Source organism: Trichechus manatus, unplaced genomic scaffold (genome assembly GCF_000243295.1).
Source record: "Trichechus manatus latirostris isolate Lorelei unplaced genomic scaffold, TriManLat1.0 scaffold00091, whole genome shotgun sequence".
Lineage (NCBI taxonomy): Eukaryota > Metazoa > Chordata > Mammalia > Sirenia > Trichechidae > Trichechus > Trichechus manatus.
In genome coordinates, this window is record NW_004444027.1 from 4,243,984 (window position 1) to 4,267,215 (window position 23,232).

General features: G+C 39.6%; 1 protein-coding gene across 3 annotated transcripts in view; it reads right to left on the reverse strand.

Moving 5' to 3' along the window:
* Window positions 1–5,677: 5,677 nt before the first annotated feature.
* CCDC25 (coiled-coil domain containing 25) overlaps window positions 5,678–23,232 on the reverse strand; it is a 50,191-nt gene continuing 32,636 nt past the window's right edge. For all 3 annotated transcript variants that reach the window (XM_012557232.2, XM_023736725.1, XM_023736726.1), the window contains 2 exons: window positions 13,704–13,749; window positions 5,678–6,614 (listed from right to left, as the gene is read on the reverse strand). In XM_012557232.2, coding sequence (XP_012412686.1) covers window positions 6,585–6,614; window positions 13,704–13,749 — 76 coding nt within the window. In that variant the 3' untranslated portion in view covers window positions 5,678–6,584. The remainder of the gene's footprint in view (window positions 6,615–13,703; window positions 13,750–23,232) is intronic.

Here is a 23,232-nt window from a genome sequence, read left to right on the forward strand (position 1 = left end):
GGGGGAGAGAGAATCAAAGAAGAGTTGGAACACTGACGTTTTGAGTTGCCTGAAGCCAGTCCTGTTCCCACCCCCTACACACACACACACACACACACACACACACACACAGTTCTTCCCTAGGCCCAAGCACAGAGATGAAAACTAGCAGTTTCTTACTTTGCTTAATTCATTCACCACTGAGCTCAGATTTTAATTGGAACACAGGAGCTTATTAAGAGACAGTCCATCCTGTAACTTGGTGTCCAAGTAGAGGCTGTTTGTGGGTGGGAACGCCTAGGAACATCTAATTCTCATTCCAATTTCTGAACTTGTTACCTTCCTCTAAACCCCAGCTGCCCGATGTGGTGTTTGGGAAACTTCAGGGAATTTTTCTCTTTAAATACTCCAGGAGAGAAGAGAAACCCTTCTCCCCTCCTGCTTTAGCTGAGCCACTGATTCATCGAGGCCAAAAGCAGGCAGAATTCCAAAGCTGAACTGAGTCCAGATCGACAGCTTCTGACAAATAATAAAAAACTGGTAACATTGGTTGACCCCAAGAAGGGGAACTGAGAACATTTTTCACCCTATACACTTGAATATCTTTTGAATTTTGAAACTTATCTATTCATATAAATAAAAACTTAGAAAATTCTTTCTGACTCTGAATTCCAGGAGATCCTGGGTGGCCCACTCTTCCAATGGAGTTAACAGAGTGCTTGAAGAGAGGAAGCAGCATGCTGAAATGAGGGAAGGTTTGTGTGTATTTTTTTTTAACCTTCTTTAATCCCTGACAGGAGCCTCTAGTGGTGCAAAGGGATAACATGCTCTGCTACTAATGAAAGGTGGGGGGGGTTCCAGTCCACCCAGAGATGCCTCAGAAGAAAGGCCTGGCAATCTACATCTGGAAGAACAGCCATTGAAAAACCCTATGGAGCACAGTTCTAATCTGACACACATAGGGTCGTCATGAGTCAAAATCAACTCTACGGCAACTGGTTTCAATGGTGGTTCAGTGGCAGAATCCTTGCCTTCCATGTGGGAGACAGGAGTTTGATTCCTGGCCAATGCATCTCGTATGCAGCCATCACCCATCTGCCAATAGGTGTTACTATGATGCTGAACAGGTTTCAGTGGCGCTTTCAGACTGAGACAGACTAAGAAGAAAGGCCTGGCAATCTACTTCTGAAAATCAGCCAATGAAAACCTCATGGGTCACAATGGTCCAGTCCCATTGTGCATGGGGTCCCTATGAGTTGGGGCCCAATTCAATGGCAGCTAACAACCATCCCTGATGTGTCAGCTTCTGTCTCAATGGTTGTCTTGTTTTAATGAAAGTGAAGGGGAGAAAAAGTCCAGGAAATTGATGTAATCTCTTCTGTTCACCAAGGTTTTACTTTTACAAACCCCTGATCAATAACTGGCTTTAAACATGGCAGCATGACTTTCCATCATAGCAAAAATGGGAAGGGGCTTCACTTTGGAGTGGGGGTCAGGAACATGGACCTTTCTCCCAACTTGTTGAAAACAGGAAACATTTTCTAACCATTGGCACCAATATTAAGCCTTTTTTTCTGTGACTAAATTTAAGCTTTACCTATTTCAGAACTTCCATCCCTTTCCAAAGACTCTTCAAAAAGCAATCCTGGTTTGGAAATAAGTTTTGTAAGCCTCACTGATGCTGAGTACATTAGCCATAAAATACAAATTCCAGAGTTTTGAAGGGGTGTAATACAATGAAGCTAAGGGCTTCACAATTGAAGATAATCCTGACAAGGCTGGACTGGCTAAAATGGCACTCCACACTGCCTGTATGAATACCTTCTCTTTTCCTTTTTCAGTCTGTAATCCTGTTGACCCTGGACTCTCCTCACCAAGGGCCAGAAAGGCTCAAGACTGACAGATCAGCCTTTACCACTAGTAAGATCCTCGTTCTCTCCTGAAATCATAAGCAAATGTTAGCCTTCTCTATGCCAGGCAAGCTGCTGAGGCAGAAACCAAAACACCAGCAGGAGCCCGTGCAGCTAAGGCCTCATCCAGGTGGGATGTGCGATGTCAGGCCACCTGTCTTACATTTTTACTGTAGTAGTTACAGGATGGGGTTGAAGTGGGAATGAAAAACAATACTGATTTTAGAGAATAAACAATACTGATTTTAGAGAATCCCCCCCCTTTTTTTTTCCCAGCCTCCAATACAGACACCCACTTGCCAGGTTTGAGAGCTGGCAAAGCTACATGGGATTTCCAGAGCTGGTATTAACTTCCCGTCTTCGGTTCCTTTGCTGTGAACCAATGCAGACAATGCCGAGTCAGTGTCATTCAGAGATGCCCACAGCAGAGCCCTATGTTTTGTTTCATCTGGCTGTAGCGCAGGCTTACAGTCAAAACCACTAAGGTGGGAAGCTTGGCGTTCCCTTAATAATTAATACAACCAAAACATAAGAACAGCAAAACTAGGCAATCAACGTGAGACAGAACAGAGGTATGTATATTCTAATAACCATGGTTAATGGCTTTAGAGGTTTTCAGTGCACAATAGTGTACCTAGTGTTTATACATGGATCTCCATATTTTTCTGTATGAAAATCCTGGTTTCAACCTACATTCCCTATATAATTTATGCAAAAACTTAAAACCCCAGAATTTGAGTAGTTAAGGCAGTTAAACCAAAAGGATGCAGGTATGGCCTCCAACTAGATAGAAACACAACCCAAACATCTGCAAACATGTAAGCTTGGATAGAAACTTGCATGTGCTTGTGTGGCTCTCCCTACCCCTCCCTGCAAACATTGTGAATAACATTAGCATGAGCTCTATTACTGACAGGGTGAAAAACTATAAACAAAAAACTGGTCCAGGGCCGCTACAGGTATCAGTATCATTCCAGCAGGTATTCACATTTGCAGCTTCAACCTGGTCAAAATCTCAGGCAGGTCCCTAGAAGTTTAGGGGGAAGGAGTAAGTTGTAAACTCCAAACCCTAGTGCTCAAATATCATGGCCCTTTAGGTCTAGGCTCTTCAATCCTCTTCCTGGAATTCTTGGGTGATCTTCCCTTTACTCTCACTTGCTCCTCTCCTCCTGCCCCACAGATAACTGTTTATAAAGGGGCATCATCGCATGTGGTGCAGGGACTGCCTCCTCCCGTAAGTATGCGCATTCCATCAGTAAGACCGAGCTTTGGAGGAAAATTAAAAGTGAACACCCCCCAACCCCCATACACACACACGGTTCTACTCAAACTATAAGATTTTATTATATTTTACACAGCATTCATTCAGGACATGGTGGGCCTGAGGTTGGCATTTCATTTTTGAAATAATACACAAAGTCTCCTGCCCTGTGCTAGGCCCACAGGTGCCTGGTACAGTAAGAGCTCACTAAGTATAACTTGAATGTCAATCTGTTTGGGCAACGGCAATGCTGTCCTCATTTCTGAGCTGTCACATACTCACTGGAATTAGGTGGGGTCCACACTAAAATTTAGTTTGAGAAGCTGGGGTTTCTTTAAGGCTCTATTTTACACTTTTGATTATAGCTTGTCGTTTTTATGGCCTACTTTAAAATCAGTCACTCACTCATTGTAATATGATCATTTCAACCATGGAATTTGTTATTCACAATGCCGTACTTCAAATAAAACAAAGAAAAAGCACACTTCAGTGTCATGACTCAGGAAAAACTGGACAACTATTCCAATGGAGGCATTTTGCCACCCAGCTCGATTTACCCTGTAATCTGCTCCAGCCTGGAAAATAAGAGTTTCCTGTCTCAAGACAGACGCAGCTGAAGGAACAGCTTTTGTCTTACACTGGAGGGCTGAGCTGCTCTCTCCCTCTCTAATCTTGTTGCATGTGTAGCTCACACCTTTCCTGGGTGTGAAAACTACTGGCACTGAACAGTTACAAAGGATCACCAAAATCTATGCTTCAGAGTTCAAAACAAAACCAACCGAACAAAAAGATAATACAGGGTTCAACTAAAGCCTATCACCTATGCTGCTAACGTCAAAATCTTGGATATTCTGGAGAACCACCCAACGGATAAAAGGATGTACACTGTCGTCCTTTTTTGTTCTAGCACAAGCTCTGTGACAAATCTCCCTTGCCCAGAGATTGTGACCCCAGATCAACCAAGGTGGGTAAAAAACATGAATTCTACAGCTATAAGGAATAGGACAACAGAGCAGTGTTTGTGCAGTAAATTAAATGATGATGTGAACCAATGAAGCCCACCTGCTGGTGAAACTAGAGACAGAGTTGGCAAGGTGACTTAACTCCACAGAGGAAGCATCAGGATGTGCTGATTTGACCGAAGGCACAACTCATACAAGTACCAACAATTTGGGATTTTCCTACAGAAAGCTGAGGAAACATGCCAATAGCAAGAAATGAGGTGACTTCAGTACCAACAGTTTTGACCTGTCAGCACCGAACCTATGCAGCATCTCAAAAGAAAAGGTCTTTGCTTTCCCTGACATCAAAGGGAAAAAACACAGGCAGAGGTAAGGGGAAATCTGCACTGAAGAGCTGAAAAGATTAAAGAACTAGGAATCAAACTAAGAGAATTCAAAAGACAGGCCTCGACATTTTAAACCAGCATAAGCTGAGAGTTATGAAATGTTCGAGAGTTAAAATTCGGGCCTAAGGATCTCTCATGCTACAGGTAAAATAGTATTTTCTTCAGAAGCTCCATCTATATATGTTGTAACGTGGGGTACAAGAGTCATGCAAAGCAGTGAAGGCTGAGGGACACAGGTAGGGCTAAAGGCAAAATCTCCCCATCTTTAAAAGCTTGCAGCAGAAAGTTAAAAGAAGTACATAGAGTAATGAGGCAGGAGGGCTGTTTTACTGAAGCAACACAGCTACTTATTTGCACAAAATCAAGAGTGTGTCTGGGAAAGGTCACTCACTTTGACCCAGTAAACATCTGATCTCAGCATGGGAGGACAATGATACCCCTGCAGAAGCTACCAGATTGATCCTATGATATAGCCAGATCACCCTCAAAACCCGGTTGTGGATGCAGGCTGCCCTTTCGTAACAAGCAAATTCTAAAAATTCATATATCAATGTCCTTCAAAATAAAAAATGATACATTGTAATTTTTTAAACTGCAGAACTCCAGCCTGGATATCATTACACACACACACACACACACACACACACACACACACACACACACAAAATCACTATCTCTGGAGTCGTCTTCCATACCTCCTCAAAAGTTGGCCAAGAGTAATGTCTCAAGGGAATTTTCCAGTTCATTTCAACATACCAACTTGAGATACATTGAAATGCGAAGGTCTTTTAGTTTTATTCACAGTTCCAAAGTGCTGTTACAGGTAGAATATTTCTGGTAGGAAATCACTGTTGCTGGATTAGAATACAGGTAAGAATAATAATGTTGCACGTGGAGTTCTGAGTGCAGTTAAAATATGAACTGGAATCCCTCCTGTCCTGCAGGCTTTGTTCTCTTTCCCTTTCAGTGTTTTGCTTCCTCTCTTTCTACAGGGCTTGCCTTAAATGCTACAATAAAAATATATCTTCTACTCAGAATCACATTGGACAGCAGTTCAAATAAGTAGCAATGTTACATCTTAAATCCCTAAATCTGCAACTGAGAAATCCGAACTCTCAGGTTACAACTAAAAAAAAAAAAAAATCTTATTTCAAGACAGATAAACAAATTACTTGGCTGGCTAGTGAAATACTTGATTATTTCTAAAAAATCATAATTACAATGTGGACTTTTGCTTCATGCTGCATCCCAAGACAAAAATCAGGTAACTTACATTTCCAAAATGATTCACAGAGAACCCTTTTCTATTTCTCACCCTGCTGCTGAGAAATTACTCCAGAGCCTGGAAGTTGTAATACATGGCTTGAGTTACTCGGTGCTCAGGTAAAAACTTACACAGGCCCAACCATGATTAACACCAACTATTTAGTAGGATGGTTCTAAGATGGAGGCTCTCACTCTAAGAAAGCAAGGCTACAGAAACTACGACAAGCTCTGAGTCTGATGGTCACTGTGCTAACAGACTCAGACAACACACGGAACGTGAGTATTGAAGCCAGCAGTCTTCTGAAGGTAACACTATCATCTTTAAAACCCATATGCTTATGTGCCATTTTTTTCTAATCAGGAAATCAGGGGTGGGGGAAGACTCACATTTATTGCCCACCAACACATTCTTCTTCACGAGGGGAAGATATTTTAAGAATATGAAAAGCTTTTCAGGACATCGTCTTTCAGGGACAGATCAAGTAAAAGAAGTATTTTTCAGAGTTGGTTCTTTCTAAAGTCTACCTAAAAAACAAGGGCAGCCAACTTTCAGGAGATAACCAAGACATGTTCTGACAAAAATATTTTCACTTTCCTGAAGTTCTATGCTGTCTGCGAGTTCAATTGTATTACTTATATCTGATCCTTTTCTGTCAGCAAAAAAGAGAACTATATTTTTTAAATTTCCAAAATTAATAATATTTGTGTAGAATCAAGGTAGAATTTTGGTTGTTTGCTTTTTATAATTCAGAACATAGCTGAAATCAAGACGTCTGCAACTGTCCCTAAATTCACATCTTTCAAAGGTCCTTTTCTCCATTCACATGAATTCATCTGAATCATTGCCGTCCTGTAGGAAACAAGAAAAGTAAAACCATAAAAGCCTTGAAAATAACTGTTTTTAAAATTTACAATTAGCCTTAACAAACATTTCCTTCTCAACCCTGATTTCAGAATTCAGAGAGTAAAAAGTAAAATAATAAAACCCACACATCATTTCTTCTCTATCTTAAATTGTTAGCTGCTTGGGATAGCTGGACTAGCAGCTATATTCTCTAAGATGTCGTTACATAACTTAATTACACAGTAACAAGTGACCGATGATTTCTAAATTATCAAATAAGGCCCAAATGACTTAATAGAGGACTGTAACAACTTAAACAAAATATAGCATAATATGCAATCAAATAGCATACCAATACCCATATGCCAACAATGCTGGCAATACACAAAATATTTTTGGCATTCTTCTTTTAGAGCTATTTTGTGAGCCCAAATTCCATTATTTTGTGCCTCAAAGTTGTCACAGATCTGTCACTTCAAAGATAGCTTTTTTTGTTGTTGTTTTGTTTTTAAGAGGAATAGTTAATTAGGGAGCTAAATATAGGCTAATTATCAAGTCAGCCAGCTTGCCAAGTTTTTGAGTTAAAACAAAACAAACAACCTTCTGTGACAGTATATAAAGGGACTGATGGCATGTGGCTTATAAACAAGTCCTGAAGACCAAGTACAAAAGTAGAGCTCCAGACTCCTTCCTGAGCTAGTGAACACCCTAAGCAAACTATTCTGAATGCTACCATTCACTTAATAGTATCCATTCTGGTACATTTGCTTTAAAAAGTCAACTTGACCAGGTCATTTGTTTCACCTTCTATTTCTTTCCCATTGCTTACACCAGAGAAGTTGTTATTAGAGAAAGGGAGATTACAAAAGTTTACAGGTATATATGCTTTTCTCTTTCTTATCAGCTCCTATTAAAAATGGACAGAGAAATATGAGATACAAGTAGAAAACAATGTTTCTGTGAGGTCTGGTTTGGTTTTGTCTCCATTTTCATTCAGTGGTTCTTTCTATGCTTCCTTTCAATTGGCACAACTGAGGCTACAGTAAAAAATGCTTTAGATAATTATAAAAAGAGCAGACTAGTGTTTATATTATACCCAGGTACATGGACTGTGGCTGCCCTGGGGTCCTAAGTGGAAATAATAGCGCTAGTGATGTTTGAAAGAGTCATCATATGATGTATGCTTTAGATCCCAAACACTGAGGATGAAAAACTTGTTAAGATAATTAGGTTGGTGACAATGAAAGTCCATTATTCCCTGTAACGGCTGTGAGTAAGATTTGCAAAGAGTTCCTATGTGGTTTGGGGACCTATGTTACCGTAACTTTTAAAAAAGTATCTGAGACCCGAAAGACTTTATTTGTACAATTTTTATATTTGAGAGCCTTTTTACTTTAAGAGTCGGTATGCTCCTCAGTAAAACAAAGAAGTTTCCTGTCATCCATTTATAAAGTGATAAGCAAATAAAGGAATGTTAAAAGTAATTGTTTATGGTTCCTGATACTAAATTTAGAAGGATTACAAAGTACAAATCGAAGAGAATTATTCTAAATAGGAGACCAAAAGCTCAAAATTAAAACCAACTTCAGAGTGAAAGACTAATATTGTTCCTGATGAACTTGTATAAGCTTAATTAAAAACCAAGTCCTCTCTTACATGAACAATAGCTTTTAACTAACAATCAACTGATTATACTATCAAATTAGATGATAAAAGGTCTGTATCCCATTAACTGAAGATGGTTACAAGACAGAACTGAAGCCTATCTTTTTGAAGTACGATTAAAAAAAAAAAAAAAGTTCTAACAGCCTTTCCACTGACAGAATAAAAACAACTAGCACAGAACTTCCACAGGAAACCTGAACCTGATTCAAATGTGGAGCACAGGAATAAGAGTCGAAAGCAATAGAGGGAGACAAAGGAATTTGCCCTACAAATTCCATTTCCTAATCCTGGAGCTTTTTAACACCTGTCACTAATCAGATACTATTTATGTGTGTTTTAAACTCCACAATTGTGGGAATGAAAATGCCTAAGGTCTTAACACAATACGGGTGCCAGGAAAGATCTTGAAATATTCTTTTTGACAATGAACGCAATGCAATTCCTCTTCAATTTGTCATTCCTGGCATAGTAGACCATATGATTGTCTGATTCAAAAGGGCCAGTACCAGTCCATTTCAGCTCACTAATATATATACTGAGCTCACTAACATATCACTAGGATATTGATCTTTATGCTTTCCATTTCATTTTTGATGACTTCTAATTTTCCCAGATGCGTACTTTGTACATTCCATCTTCCAATTTTAATGGTGTTTGCAGTTGTTTCTTCTTGTTTTAAGTCAGGCCACATCAGCAGATAAAGCTCCTGAAAGCTTTACTCCAACCACGGCATTAAGGTCGACTCTACTTTGAGGAGGCAGCCCTTCCCCGGTAGTATTTTGAGTGCCTTCCAATCTGAGAGGCTCATCCTCTGGCACTGTATCAGACAATGTTCTGCTGCTATTCATAAGGTTTTCACTGGTCAGTTTTTTCAGAAGCAGGCTGCCAGTCCTTCTTCCTAGTCTGTCTTAGTCTGGAAGTTCAACTGAAAGCTGTCCACCAACAGTAACTCCTTTGGTATTTGAAATACTGGTGGCAAAGCTTCCAATATCACAGCAACACACAAGCCACCACAGTATAACAAACTGACAGACACACGGTGGATCAAAAGATGATGTGTATGTTAGCGATGCTGTTAGCGACAGGATAATATCCATATGCCTACAAGGAAAACCAGTTAATACAACTATTATTCAAATTTACGCACCAACCACTAAGGCCAAAGATGAAGAAACTGAAGATTTTTACCAACTTCTGCAATCTGAAATTGATCAAACATGCAATCAAGATGCACTGATAATTACTGGTGATTGGAATGTGAAAGTTGGAAACAAAGAAGGATCGGTAATTGCAAAATATGGCCTTGGTGATCACATGACAGAATTATGCAAGACCAACGACTTCTTCATTGCAAATACCTTTTTTTCAACAACATAAGCAGCAACTATACACGATGATCTCGCCAGACAGAATACACAGGAATTAAATCAGCTACACTGGTGGAAAGAGACAATGCAAAAGCTCAATTATCATCAGTCAGAACAAGGCCAGGGGCCAACTGTGGAAAAGACCATCAATTGCTCATATGCCAGTTCAAGTTGAAGCTAAAGAAAATTAGAACGAGTCCACGAAAGCCAAAGTACAACCTTGAGTATATCCCATCTGAAATTACAGACCATCTCCAGAATAGATTTTACGCATTAAACTAATGACCGAAACCAGATTAGTTGTCGAATGACATCAAGGGCAGCATACATTAAGAAAGTAAGAGGTCATTAAAAAGAAAGGAAAGAAACAAATGACCAAAATGGATGTCAGAAGAGACTTTGAAACCTGCTCTTGAGCACAGAGTACCCAAAGTGAAAGAAATGATGAAGTAAAAGACCTGAACAGAAGATTTCAAAGGGCAGCTCAAGAAGACAAAGTAAAGTATTATACTGAAATGTGCGAACACCTGGAGACAGAAAACCAAAAGGGAGGAACATGCTTGGCATTTCTCAAGCTGAAAGAACTGAAGAAAAAATTCAAGCCTCGAGTTACAATACTGATGGATATTACTGGGAAAATATTAAACAATGCAGGAAGCATCAAAAGAAGATGGAAGGAATATACAGTCACTGTACCAAAAAGAACTGGTTGACGTTCAACCATTTCAGGAGGTGGCATATGATCAAGAACCAATGGTACTGAAGGAAGAGGTCCAAGCTGCACTGAAGGCATTGGCAACACACAAGCCTCCAGGAACTGAGAGAATACCAATTGGGATGTTTCAACAAATGGATGCAATGCTGGAAGCACTCACTCATCTATGCCAAGAAATTTGGAAGACAGCTACTTGACCAACCAACTGGAAGAGAGCCATATTTGTACCCATTCCAAAGAAAGGAGATCCAACAGAATACAGAAATTATCAAACAATATCATTAATATCACATGCAAGTACAATTTTGCTGAATATCATTCAAAAGCGGTTGCAGCAGTACACTGACAGGGAACTGCCAGAAATTCAAGCCAGATTCAGAAGAGGTTGTAGAACAAGGGATATCACTGCTGATGTGAGATGGATCCTGGCTGAAAGCAGAGAATATAAGAAAGATGTTTACCTGTGTTTTATTGATTATACAAAGGCATTCAAATGTGTGGATCATAACAAATTATGGATAAGAACAGGAATTCCAGAACAATTAATTGTGCCCAATGAGGAATCTGTACATAGACCAAGAGGCAGTTGTTCGAACAGAACAAGGGGATACTGCGTGGTTTAAAGTCAAGAAAGGTGCGCATCAGGGTTGTATCCTTTCACCATACTTATTCAATCTGTGTGCTGAGCAAATAATCTGAGAAGCTGAACTATATGAAGAACAGGGCATCAGGATTGGAGGAAGACTCATCAACAACCTGTGATATGCAGACGACACAACCTTGCTTGCTGAAAGTGAAGAGGACTTGAAGCACTTACTGACGAAGATCAAAGACCTTCAGAATGGATTACACCTCAACAAAGAAAACCAAAATCCTCACAACTGAACCAATAAGCAACATCGTGATAAACAAAGACTGAAGTTGTCAAGGATTTCATTTTACTTGGATCCACAATCAATGCCCATGGAAGCAGCAGTCACGAAATCAAATGACGCATGGCACTAGGTAAATCTGCAGCAAAAGACCTCTTTAAACTGTCAAAAAGCAAAGATGTCACTTTAAGGACTAAGGTACACCTGACCCAAAGGATGGTGTTTTCAACTGCCTCATATGCATGTGAAAGCTGGACAATGACTAAGGAACACCGAAGAAGAATTGATGCCTTTGAATTACGGTGTGGCAAAGAATACTGAATATACCACGGAATGCCAGAAAAACAAATCTGTCTTGGAAGAAGTACAGTCAGAATGCTCATTAGGAGCAAGGATGGCGAGACTTTATCTTACATACTTTGGACATGTTATTAGGAGAGACCAGCCCCTGGAGAAGGACATCATGCTTGGTAAAGTAGAGGGTCAGTGAAAAAAAAGAAGACCCTGGACGAGATGGATTCACACAGTGGCTGCAACAATGGGCTCAAGCACAACAACGATTGTGAGGATGGTGCGGGACTGGGCAGTGCTTCCTTCTGTTGTACATAGGTTTGCTATGAGTCGGAACCGACTTAACAGCACCTAACAACAACATATTTTGATATAGATACATTAGGGACAACAGTAACTAGAGACATATGGATAAGGAATAATAGTGACCACTTATATTCATACAAACGAGCCCCGGCGGTGCAGCGGTTAAGCACTTGGCTGGTTCGAACCCACCAGCTGCTGCTCCAAGGAAGAAAGATATGGCAGACTGTTTTTGTAAAGATTACAGTCTTCGAAACCCTATAGGGAAGTTCTACTTTCTCCTATTGCATCGCTATGAGTCAGAATTGACCTACAGGGTTGCTATGAGTCAGAATATGACAAACAAAAACAGGTTTTTTTTTTTTAAATATTCATATGATGACAGAGTCGAGGAAGGACTTTAACATGTATGCCCTTGTTTAAACCTTAGAATGGTCCTGTGAAGTAGTATGTACCATTGTATTGTTGGTGAATACTCCTTCAGAGAGGTTAAATAACTTTACTAGGTTTACCCAATTAGTAAATGACCATTTACATTTGAACTCAGGACCTAAGTCTTATACTTCAAATTCAAGGCTCTATTTAATTACATGATGCCACTCTAGAATTTTTCAGGAATAAATTATAAAGATATTTCTCTGATTCATGAAGGAGCCTCATAAATTCAGTTCTCATAGAGATGAGGATAAGGATGCTCTTATTCATTTTTAGAAGGATATATGAACAAGACCTAAATCCTATTAACGATTCCAATTCACTAAATATGGGACTTGACTGGATGATCCTTAAGGGATCTTAAATTCTGTTAATTATTTCCACATATCTAAACAGCACTGTTAACAGTACTTTCTGCAATGATGAAAATGTTCGATATTTGCGCTGTTCAATATGACAGTCACTAGTCATATATGGTTAGTATAACTGAGTTTTTAATTTAAATTTAATTAATTTAAATATAAATAACCACATGTAATTAGGGGCTACCATACTGAACACAAATATAAAGCATATATACTTGTCAACTATACTATAATACATGCAATATCCCAAATATATCCACCCAGTTTCCATTTCCTGCAAAGAATGTTCAATAATAGTTAAACAGCGCTATCTCCATATACTTCAAAGTAAGTTTTGGGAAAGACAGTCCTAATGGGCTCTAAATCTCTAACACAATTCCAATAAAATAATTAGTTGTGAATGTTAAGAAGATCCTTTCAGTACTATGTTATAGATCACCATTTCTCCTTATTCTAGGTCCTGAGGAACACAAAGAACTAATTCTGTCCCTTAGGCTATAATATAAGATCTCAGGGTTTATACTTTTATTTTAATTGTAGGTGATAATTTTGTCCTTGCCTTTATTACAATAGAGTCTATCATCACATGACTATAAAACCAAAAACCAAACCTACTGCTGTCGACTCTGACTCATAGCGACCCTATAGGACAGAGCAGAACTGCTCCATAGGGTTTCCAAGGAGTGGCCGGTGGATTCAAACTGCCGAACCTTTTGGTTAGCAGCCAAGCTCTTAATCACTGTGCCACCAGGGCTCCATAGAAAATAAAAGGTACTTTTTCATGCCTTCAATAGAAAAGAGGGAAAAAAGGAATGGAAGAAAGGCCTATAAACACCAACAGAACAACACTTCACAGTAGACGAGATATGGTGATCTCTTTCCATGAGGTGTTCTACTTAAACAGAGACACATGAGAACATCTCACAGCTCTTATCTAACAAATTTAATAGTCCTAGTCCTACAGCTGCCAAATCATGTCAAGTTATTTGCAACATGCAAATCAATAATGACTAGTGGCTCAATTATTACAAACCCTTAGTGATTTGTTTAAAGGTACATAACAGCAAATAACTTGAATATACCTGATTTGAAGACATATTCTCAACTTTCATTAGTGATGAATAGCTCCTAGAAGAAAAAATACATTTAAGATTAGGTTATCCAGTCAATGCATATTTCATGAACATTTACCATATATCTAGCACTGCCTAGGATCTTTATAAAAAATACAAAAGCTACTAGATATAATTTCTATCCTCAAGGAGACTGTAACATAAAAAAAAAAGAAAACTATAAACAACAAGATGTGCATAGTACTTTACAGCTTAAAAAGTGCTTTCTTGTACTCTATTTCATGTCACCTCCATATAATTTTGTGAGGTAGATAGTACTGTTCTTACATTTCACATGAGGAAATTCCTCTATAATCAAGATCAGATATAATTAATAGGTGAATTATACAGCACAGAATGCAAATGCTAGGAATTCAAAGAAGGGAAATCATAAGCATAGGCAGGGTTGTTGGGGCACCCCTCACAGAAGAGGCAGAACTCAAACTGAGCTAACAAATGGGTAGGAAGAGTGATGGGCGCATTTCAGATCCAAAGAACAGTATGAGCAAAGCATTGAGTGATATTTATAATGACATTTCAAAGATCAAATTAACTCAAGTGGAGTCTAAAGTAAAGTAGTGGGAAATCAGGCTGGATGCGTGGGGCTGGATATGTTGTCCTAACTATATGAGTTAACACAATGTGATCAGTAAGAACCCACAATACATTCCTGTCATGGATTGAACTATGTCCCCGCAAAAATGTGTGTTATCAGTTTGGCTGGGCCATGATTTCCAGTATTGTGAAAATAAATTTCTCTGTTAAAGCCATAAACTTGTAGTATCTGTTAGAGCAGTACTAGATGACTAAGACAGAATTTGGTACTGGGAGTGGGGTGCTGCTCTAACAGATACCTAAAATGTGGAAGCGGTTTTGAAACTGTGAATGGATAGAGAAGTGGCAGCGGCAGAGGACCTGCAGCAGCAGAGGACCTGCAGCAGCAGAGGACCTGCAGCAGCAGAGAACCTGCAGCAGCAGAACCAGGAGACCAGTGTGAGACGGCACTGTAGCTGACCCAAGGAGCAACAGAGCTGAGTGCCTGTGTGCAGGAGGCTTCCTGGCAGAGTAGGGTGCCTCCAGGCACCTACTGGTGGTGCTATAGAGCTTTGGAACACTTGCCCCAGCAGGGCAGATGTGGGCATGAGGCCCAAGGGCTGAGAGGCCACAGGAAGCAGAAGCTGAAGAGACAAGGGACACAAGAAGCTGAGCTGCCTCAGTCTCAAAAGGTATGGCTGTGGCCTCTAGGGTTTCAAAGGGTGGAGTCACGGCCTCTGGTGTTTCTAAGGGTGGAGTCGCCACTCAGATGGACTAGGAGAATGGTGGGCCTGAAGCCAACAGAGCAGAGTTGCTGTCCCAGTGGGCCTGGAAGGCAGAGCTGAAGCCCAGGGCCAAGGGGCCTCCACTTAGAATCTGGAGAGTATGGCCAATACCTAGAGTCTGGAGGGCAGGGCCATTGTGTAAACTGTCTCTGAGAACAGAGGATTATTTTCAAAGCCTTGAGGGCTAAAGTATTCTGCTGACTTGCTTGGTGCCTGTTATCCCTTCTTTCCCTCCAGTTTCTCCCATTTGTAACGGAAATGTCTAGCTTGTGCCTGTTCCGCCATTGCACCTTTAGAAGCAGATAATTTGTATTCTAGATTTCACAGATGAAGAGGAATTTTTGGATTCTGGACTTGGAGTTAAGACTTTTGCTATTTATGATGGGCTGAATATGTTTTGTATGTTGCAAGGATGTAATTTTGGGGGGGACAAAGGGTGGAATCTCATGGATTTAATTATGTCCCCCCAAAAATGTGTGTATCAGTTTGGCTGGGCCATGATTTCCAGTATAGTGAAAAAAATTTATCTTTGTTAAAGCCACCCACTTGTTAGAGCAGTACTAGATGACTAAGACAATTCCTGAGTAGAGGAAAGACATACTGAAAAGCAACAAACATTTATTAAACATCCATGATATATAAGACCCTGTGCTAAGCTTGGGTGGAGGCTGAGATGGGGAGAAAATAGAAAATTATGAATAAGACAAACCCCTAGCGCTCAAAAAGCTTACGAGGAGGGAAAATAAGACCTAGTCAACAATAGCTACAGTGAGAGTTCTCTTTAAAAATACACAAAATTGTATTAGTAGAGAATGGCAGTGATACAAATAATTTTTGTAAAATCATTGATGTTGGACTTTGGCGTGTTTTTATGGATTTCATGAACCTGAGTGTCTCTAAATTATGAAACTATTCGTCAAACCAGATTGTTCAGCTAAGCAGATCTGAAGGGTCTAGCATATTTGGGGAATATTTTATTTATCTATTCCCTGTCATGGATTGGATTGTGTCCCCCAAAAATATACGTCAACTTGGCTGGGTCATGATTCCCAGTAGTGTATGATTGTGTATCATTTTGTAATCTGATATGATTTCCTTATGTGTTGTAAATTCTATCACTATGATATAATAAGATGCATTAGCTGCAGATATACTGATGAGGTCTACAAGATTAGATAGTGTCTTAAGCCAGTCTCTTTTGAGATATAAAAGAGAAATCAGCAGAGACACATAGGAACTTCATATCACTAAGAGAACAGTGCCAGGAGAAGAGCACGTCCTTTGGACCTGGGGTTCCTGCAGAGAGAAGCTCCCAGACCAAGGGAAGACTGATGACATGGACCTTCCTCCAAAGCCGACAGAGAAAGCATTCACCTGGACTTTTAGCCTACTGGACCGTGAGAGAATAAACTCTTTGTTAAAACCATCCACTTGTGGTATTTCTGTTATAGTAGCACTAAATGACTAAGACACTTACCTTGTTGCTAAAATGATTTAAGAAATTTCTAAAGATGCATACAGTGAATTAAACAGAGAAAAGGAAAGTGAGACTATATATGCAATACCAGCATTCTAAAAAAAAAAGTAATGTGTAGCAAACAGAATAGAAGAAGGAGAGAGGAAGTTAAAGGCAAGGAGATCAGTTAATGGTAACAAAATTAATCGTTTACTGAATATCCTTTATTTTCTATGTACTGTACTAAGTCGCTTATAAATTATTGCTAGTTCACAACAACCTTAAAAGGCAGGGAGTACTATCCCCATCTTATATATAAGGAAACAGTCAGAGAAGTTAAGGGTCCAACGTCTTATACCTAATAAGTGGAGAAGCCAGGTTTTAAACCCTAGTCTGACTCCTAAACTCACTCTTTACATTGTGTCCCAGCCCACTGCAACATCCCAATCTAAGAGCATGAATTCATGGTGTTAACAGCTGTAAGACATCAAAGTTTCTAAATTGGGTGATTTGAAAAAAATAATGATACAAATGAGAGAAATGGGAAAAAGCTGCAACGACAATGTGTTTGGTTTGGGACATGTTGCATTTGAAGTAATGGTGAGACATCCAAATAGACGTGAACTGTAAAAATTGAAAATCGAAGACTAGAGGGAAGGAGAACTATCATGGTCAGAGATAAAGGGCTAGGAGACATCCAGATAGAGATATGAGTAAATGGTATCTATACAAAATGAATATAAACAGACAACCACAATAAATCTCATTAGCAGGAAAAGAGAGACATTGATAAAAAAAAGTGGTGAGAGCAGAGAATCCTGGCTGCATTTTAAAGTCACTTGTGAAGATTAAAATACATCAAAATGCCTAGTTATGGGGATCTGCGACTCAAGTTCAAGAACCACTGAATTTGTCCAACAGCATTTTTTAATGAGATGGAGAAACAAATCACCAACTTCAGATGGAAAGGGAAGAGGCCCCGGAATAACTAAAGCATTACTCAAGAAGAAGAACAAAGTGGGAGGCCTCACACTACCTGATTTTAGAACCTATTATACCGTCAAGGTAGTCAAAACTGCCTGGTACTGGAACAACAACAGATACATGGACCAATGGAACAGAATTAAGAATCCAGACGTAAATTCATCCACCTATGAGCAGCTGATATTTGACAAAGGCCCAAAGTCCATTAATTGGGGAAAAGACAGTCTCTTTAACAAATGGTGCTGGCATAACTGGATATCCATCTGCAAAAAACTGAAACAAGACCCATACCTCACACCATGCACAAAAACTAACTCAAAATGGATCAAAGACCTAAATATAAAATCGAAAATGATAAAGATCATAGAAGAAAAAATAGTGACAATGCTAGGAGCCCTGATACACAGCATAAACAGAATACAAATCATAAGTAACAATACACAAACACCAGAAGAGAAACTAGATAACTGGGAGCTCCTAAAAATCAAACACTTACGCTCACCAAAAGACTTCACTAAAAGAGTCAAAAGACAACCTACAGACAGGGAAAAAAATTTTGGCTATGACAAATCCGATCAGCGTCTAATCTCTAAAATCTACAAGATACTGCAAAACTTCAACAACAAAAAGACAAATAACCCCATTAAAAAATGGGCAAAGGATATGAACAGGCACTTCGCCAAAGACGACATTCAGGCGGCTAACAGACACATGAGGAAATGCTCATGATCATTAGCCATTAGAGATTTGCAAATCAAAACTACAATGAGATACCATCTCACCCCAACAAGGCTAGCACTAATCCAAAAAACACAAAATAAGAAATGTTGGAGAGGTTGCGGAGAGACCGGAACACTTATACACTGTTGGTGGGAATGTAAAATGGTACAATCACTTTGGAATCAATTTGGCACTTCCTTAAAAACCTAAAAATAGAAGTACCATACAATCCAGCAATCCCGCTCCTTGGAATATACTCTTGAGAAATAAGAGCTGTCACGTGAATAGATATATGCACACCCATGTTCGCTGCAGCACTGTCCACAATAGCAAAAAGATGGAAACAACCTAGGTGCCCAACAACAGATGAATGGATAAACAAATTATGGTATATTCACACAATGGAATACTACACAACGATAAAGAACAACGATGAATCCGTGAAACATAACATGGAGGAATCTGAAAGGCATTATGCTGAGTGAATTTATTCAGTCGCAGAAGGTCAAATATTGTATAAGAGCACTACTATAAAAACTCAAGAAAAGGTTTAAACACAGAAAAAAACATTCTTTGATGGTTATGAGGGTGGGGAGGGATGGAGAGGGTTATTCACTAACTAGATAGTAGATAAGAACTATCTTAGATGAAGGAAAGGACAACACACACTACAGGGGAAGTCAGCACAACTGGACTAAACCAAAGCTAAGAAGTTTCCTGAATACAATCAAACACTTCAAGGAGCAGAGTAGCAGGGGCAAGGGGTCTGGGGACCATGGTTTCAGGGGACATCTAGGTCCACTGGCATAACAAAGTTTATTAAGAAAATGTTCTGCATCCCACTTTGGTGAGTGGCATCTGGGGTGTTAAAAGCTAGCAAGCGGCCGTCTAAGATGCATCAATTGGTCCCAACCGACCTGAAGCAAAGGAGAATGAAGAACACCAAAGACACAAGTGAAGTAATAGCCCAACAGATAGAAACGGCCACAGAAACCAGGGACTTCATCAGCCTGAGAACAGAAGATCTAGATGGTGCCCGGCTACCATTAATGACCACCCTGACAGAGAACACAACAGAGTCCCTGACAGAGCAGGAGAAAACTGGGTGCAGAACTCAAATTCTAGCAAAAAGACAGACTTAATGGTTTGACTGAGACTGGGGGGACCCTGGAAGACGTGGCACCCAGACTCTCTTTTAGCCCAAAACTAAAACCATTCCCGAGGCCGACTCTTCAGACAAAGATTAGACTGATACTCGTGTAAGAGTGTGCTTCTTAGCTCAAGTAGATACATGAGACTAAATGGGCAGCTCCTGTCTGGAAGCGAGATGAGAAGGTAGAGAGGGTCAGGAGCTAGCTGAATGGACATGGGAAATGTGGGGTGGAAAGGAGGAGTGTGCTATCATAGTACAGAGAGAGCAACTAGGGTCACCTAACTATGCATAAATTTTTGTTTGAAAGACTAACTTCAATTGTAAACTTTCACTTAAAGCACAATAAAAAAGAAAAGAACCACTGAATTTGATTTCCCACCTATACGAAGGTGACAAGCAAATTTAACTTTCTCTAGGCCAGACCTTTCTTCTGAGTTCCAACCCATTTAATCAACTGCCTATTGGACATCTTTCTGGATATCTCAAAGGTATTTTCAAATTCATATATCCAAACCAAACTGGTGTTTCATGGTCCTCCCCAACAAAAATAGTTTGGTTCTTTTCCAATGTTCCCTATCTCAAAAGGATTGCATCCCTGTCCATTCAGTTTCACAAACGAGAAACCTAGGAGTCACTCTTAGCCCCTTCTTTTCCCTGCCCCTCCTCTTAATCCAGTCTATCATCATATCTTATTTTACCTATGAAATTACCTCTCACTGGTCCACTTCTCTCGACCTCCACTATCACCATTGTAATCCAAGCTACTATCATCTGTCACGTGACAACTGCAGTAGTTTCCTAATTGGCCTATCTACATCCACTCTGGTTCCCCTTCCAATCAGGTCAGCAGTGCAGCAAGAGTGACCTTTCCAAAACAGAAACTTTATCATACTACCCCTTGCTTAAAACCCTTGTATGACTCCATAATGCTCTCATGAGGAAAATATACATGATACATGCACCAGGATCTTTCTATCCCTCTAGCCTCGTTCTGATCCACGTGCTCTCTCACTCCTGCTGCTCCAGGCTTTCTCTGTTGTGTGCTTTGTTCTGTTCAGTTCTCAGCTAAAAGTTGATGGATATGATCCTGATCTAGAGCTCAAAGGGCTTGAACTATACAATAGCAAATCCATCTATTTTTATCCCTGTAGAAATTAGAAATAAAAAGCTTACTACCCAAATACTTAAATATATGCATTAGTCTGTCTCATGTTAGGAGATTATAACCCAGGTGTCAGAGAATGAATTGTGTCTTCCCAAAATGTGTGTTGGAATACTAACCCCTGTACCTGTGGATATAATCCCATTTGCGAATACAGTTTTTCATTTTTATGTTAATGAGGCCATAATGGTGTAGAATGTTTCTTAAGCCAATCACTTTTAAGATATAAAAGAGCAGATCAGGCACAGAAGCAAGCAAGCACAGATGGTGGAAAATACACGCCACGGCACATGAACATCTCCAAGGAACCGAGGAACAGAAACTTAAAAAAGGGTTTTCTCCTAGAGGCAATAGGGAGCCTTCTCCTAGAGTCAGTGCCCTGAATTCAGACTTCCAGCCTCCTAACCTAGAGAAAACAAAAATCCTCCAACTGGACCAATAAGCAACAATCATGATAAACGGAGAAAAGATTGAAGTTGTCAAAGATTTAATTTTTCTTGGATCCACAATCAACGCCCATGGAAGCAGCAGTCAAGAAATCAAACGACACACTGCATTGGGCAAATCTGCTGCAAAAGATCTCTTTAAAGTGCTGAAAAGGAAAGACATCACTTTGAGAACTAAGGTGCACCTGATCTAAGCCATGGTATTTTCAATCGCCTCATATGCATGTGAAAGCTGGACAATGAATAAGGAATACCAAAGAAGAATTGATGTGTCTGAATTATGGTGCTGGTGAAGAATACTGAATATACCATGCACTGCTAGAAGAACGAACAAGTCTGTCTTGGAAGAAGTACAGCCAGAGTGCTCCTTGGAAGTGAGGATGGCAAGACTTTGTCTTACAGACTTTCAACATGTTATCAGGAGGGACCAGTCCCTGGAAAAGGGCATCATGCTTGGTAAGGTAGAGGATCAGTGAAAAAGAGGAACATCCTCAATGAGATGGATTGACACGGTGACTGCAACAATGGGCTCAAACACAGCAGTCACTGTGAGGATGGCACAGGACTGGGCAGTGTTTCATTCTGTTGTACATACGGTCACTATGAGTCAGAACCGACTTGACAGCACTTAACAACAACAGCCTCCTAAACTGAGAAAAAATAAATTTCTGTATGTTATAGCCATCCACTTGTGGCATTTCTGTTACAGCAGCACCAAGAGAGTAGGATAGTATTTCTGGAGTTCTCTATTTGAATATTATATTTTAAATGAAGGTATTCACCTTGTTTTAGTAGAACATATGCATGTGAATTAACTAATAAATAACAGTAACTGATGATATTACATACACTCTGACCCAACAATCTTTCTTAGGATTTAGGGAATTCTAAGGTAACTGTGTCAAGATGTGGCAAGACAATTTGTTTTTGATACTGTATCATTCCAAAAGGCAATAACACATTAATAACTTTTTTTTTTCATTTTGGTATACTTTCACAAATGATATCCATGGAAAATCATGGAAAAATCTAAGAGCTCTGTGACTAGAAGTCACAGAATTAATTTCTTTCTTTAGCAAAAAAAAAAAAAAAAAAAAAAACTAGGGGCATCTTAGGGTACAGTGCTACATGTTTATACAGAGTCAGTACGGTAGGCAGAATGATGACACTCCCAAAAGATGCCCATGTCCTAATCTCCAAAATCTGCAGCTATGTTATCATATGGCAAAAGGATGTGATTCAGTTAAAAAAACCCAAACCAAACCTGCTGCCGTCGAGTCGATTCTGACTCATAGCGACAAAATAGCCACCCTGAAATGGGGAGATGATCCTGGATTACCCAGGTGGGCCCAATATAACTATACTGGTCCTTAAAAGCAGAAAAGGAGGAGGATATGACTGTGGAAGAATGGTCAGTGATACAACACTGCTCGCTCTGAAGACAAAAGAAGGGAGCCATGACATATGGAATGTAGGCGGCTTCTAGAGACTTCGATAAAGCAAGGAAACAGACTCTCCCCTAGAGCCTCCACGAAGGAACACAGCCCTGCTGACATACTGATTTTAGCCCAGTGAGAGCTTTGTCAAACTTCTAACCTGAAGAACTGTACAATAATAAATTTGTGTTGTTTTAAGCCACTAAGTGTGTGGTAATTTGTTACAGCAGCAATAAAAAATACAGTCAGTATTCTCATGGCCTTATACACAAGAATTTCAGGATCCAAACTGCATTCTAACTACTATTTATTGCTTAAAAATGTAGTATTTTGGAGCAGGCTTTACTACATTACTTACTTTAAATTGTCCAAATATAGAAAAGGGGTTTTTAAAGCGGCTTTTAAGAGTTACTAGCATTGGCCTTTAGAGTCAAGATGATGTTGTTATTGGCTGAGTGCTGTCAAGTTGCTTCCAACTTGCAGTGACCCCACATGTCAGAGCAGAACTGCTCCATAGGGTTTTATTTTCTTTACGGAAACAGATTGCCAGGTCTTTCTCCCAGAGTTACTGAGTAGGTTTGAACTGTCAACCTTTTGGTTAGCAGCTGAGCACTTAACTGTTGCGCCAATAACTTTATTCAAACAGTGTATATAGTCAATATTAAACACTTATTATAGCATCTTTTCCTTTCCTGAAGAAGTTTACAAACCAGAACTCCAAAGATAACCTATTATAGTTTTTGTTATATTTATACTAATTTAAATAAATTAGATATAAATTATAACTACTTTTAGTTATAAATTATGGCTAATTTTATGAAAT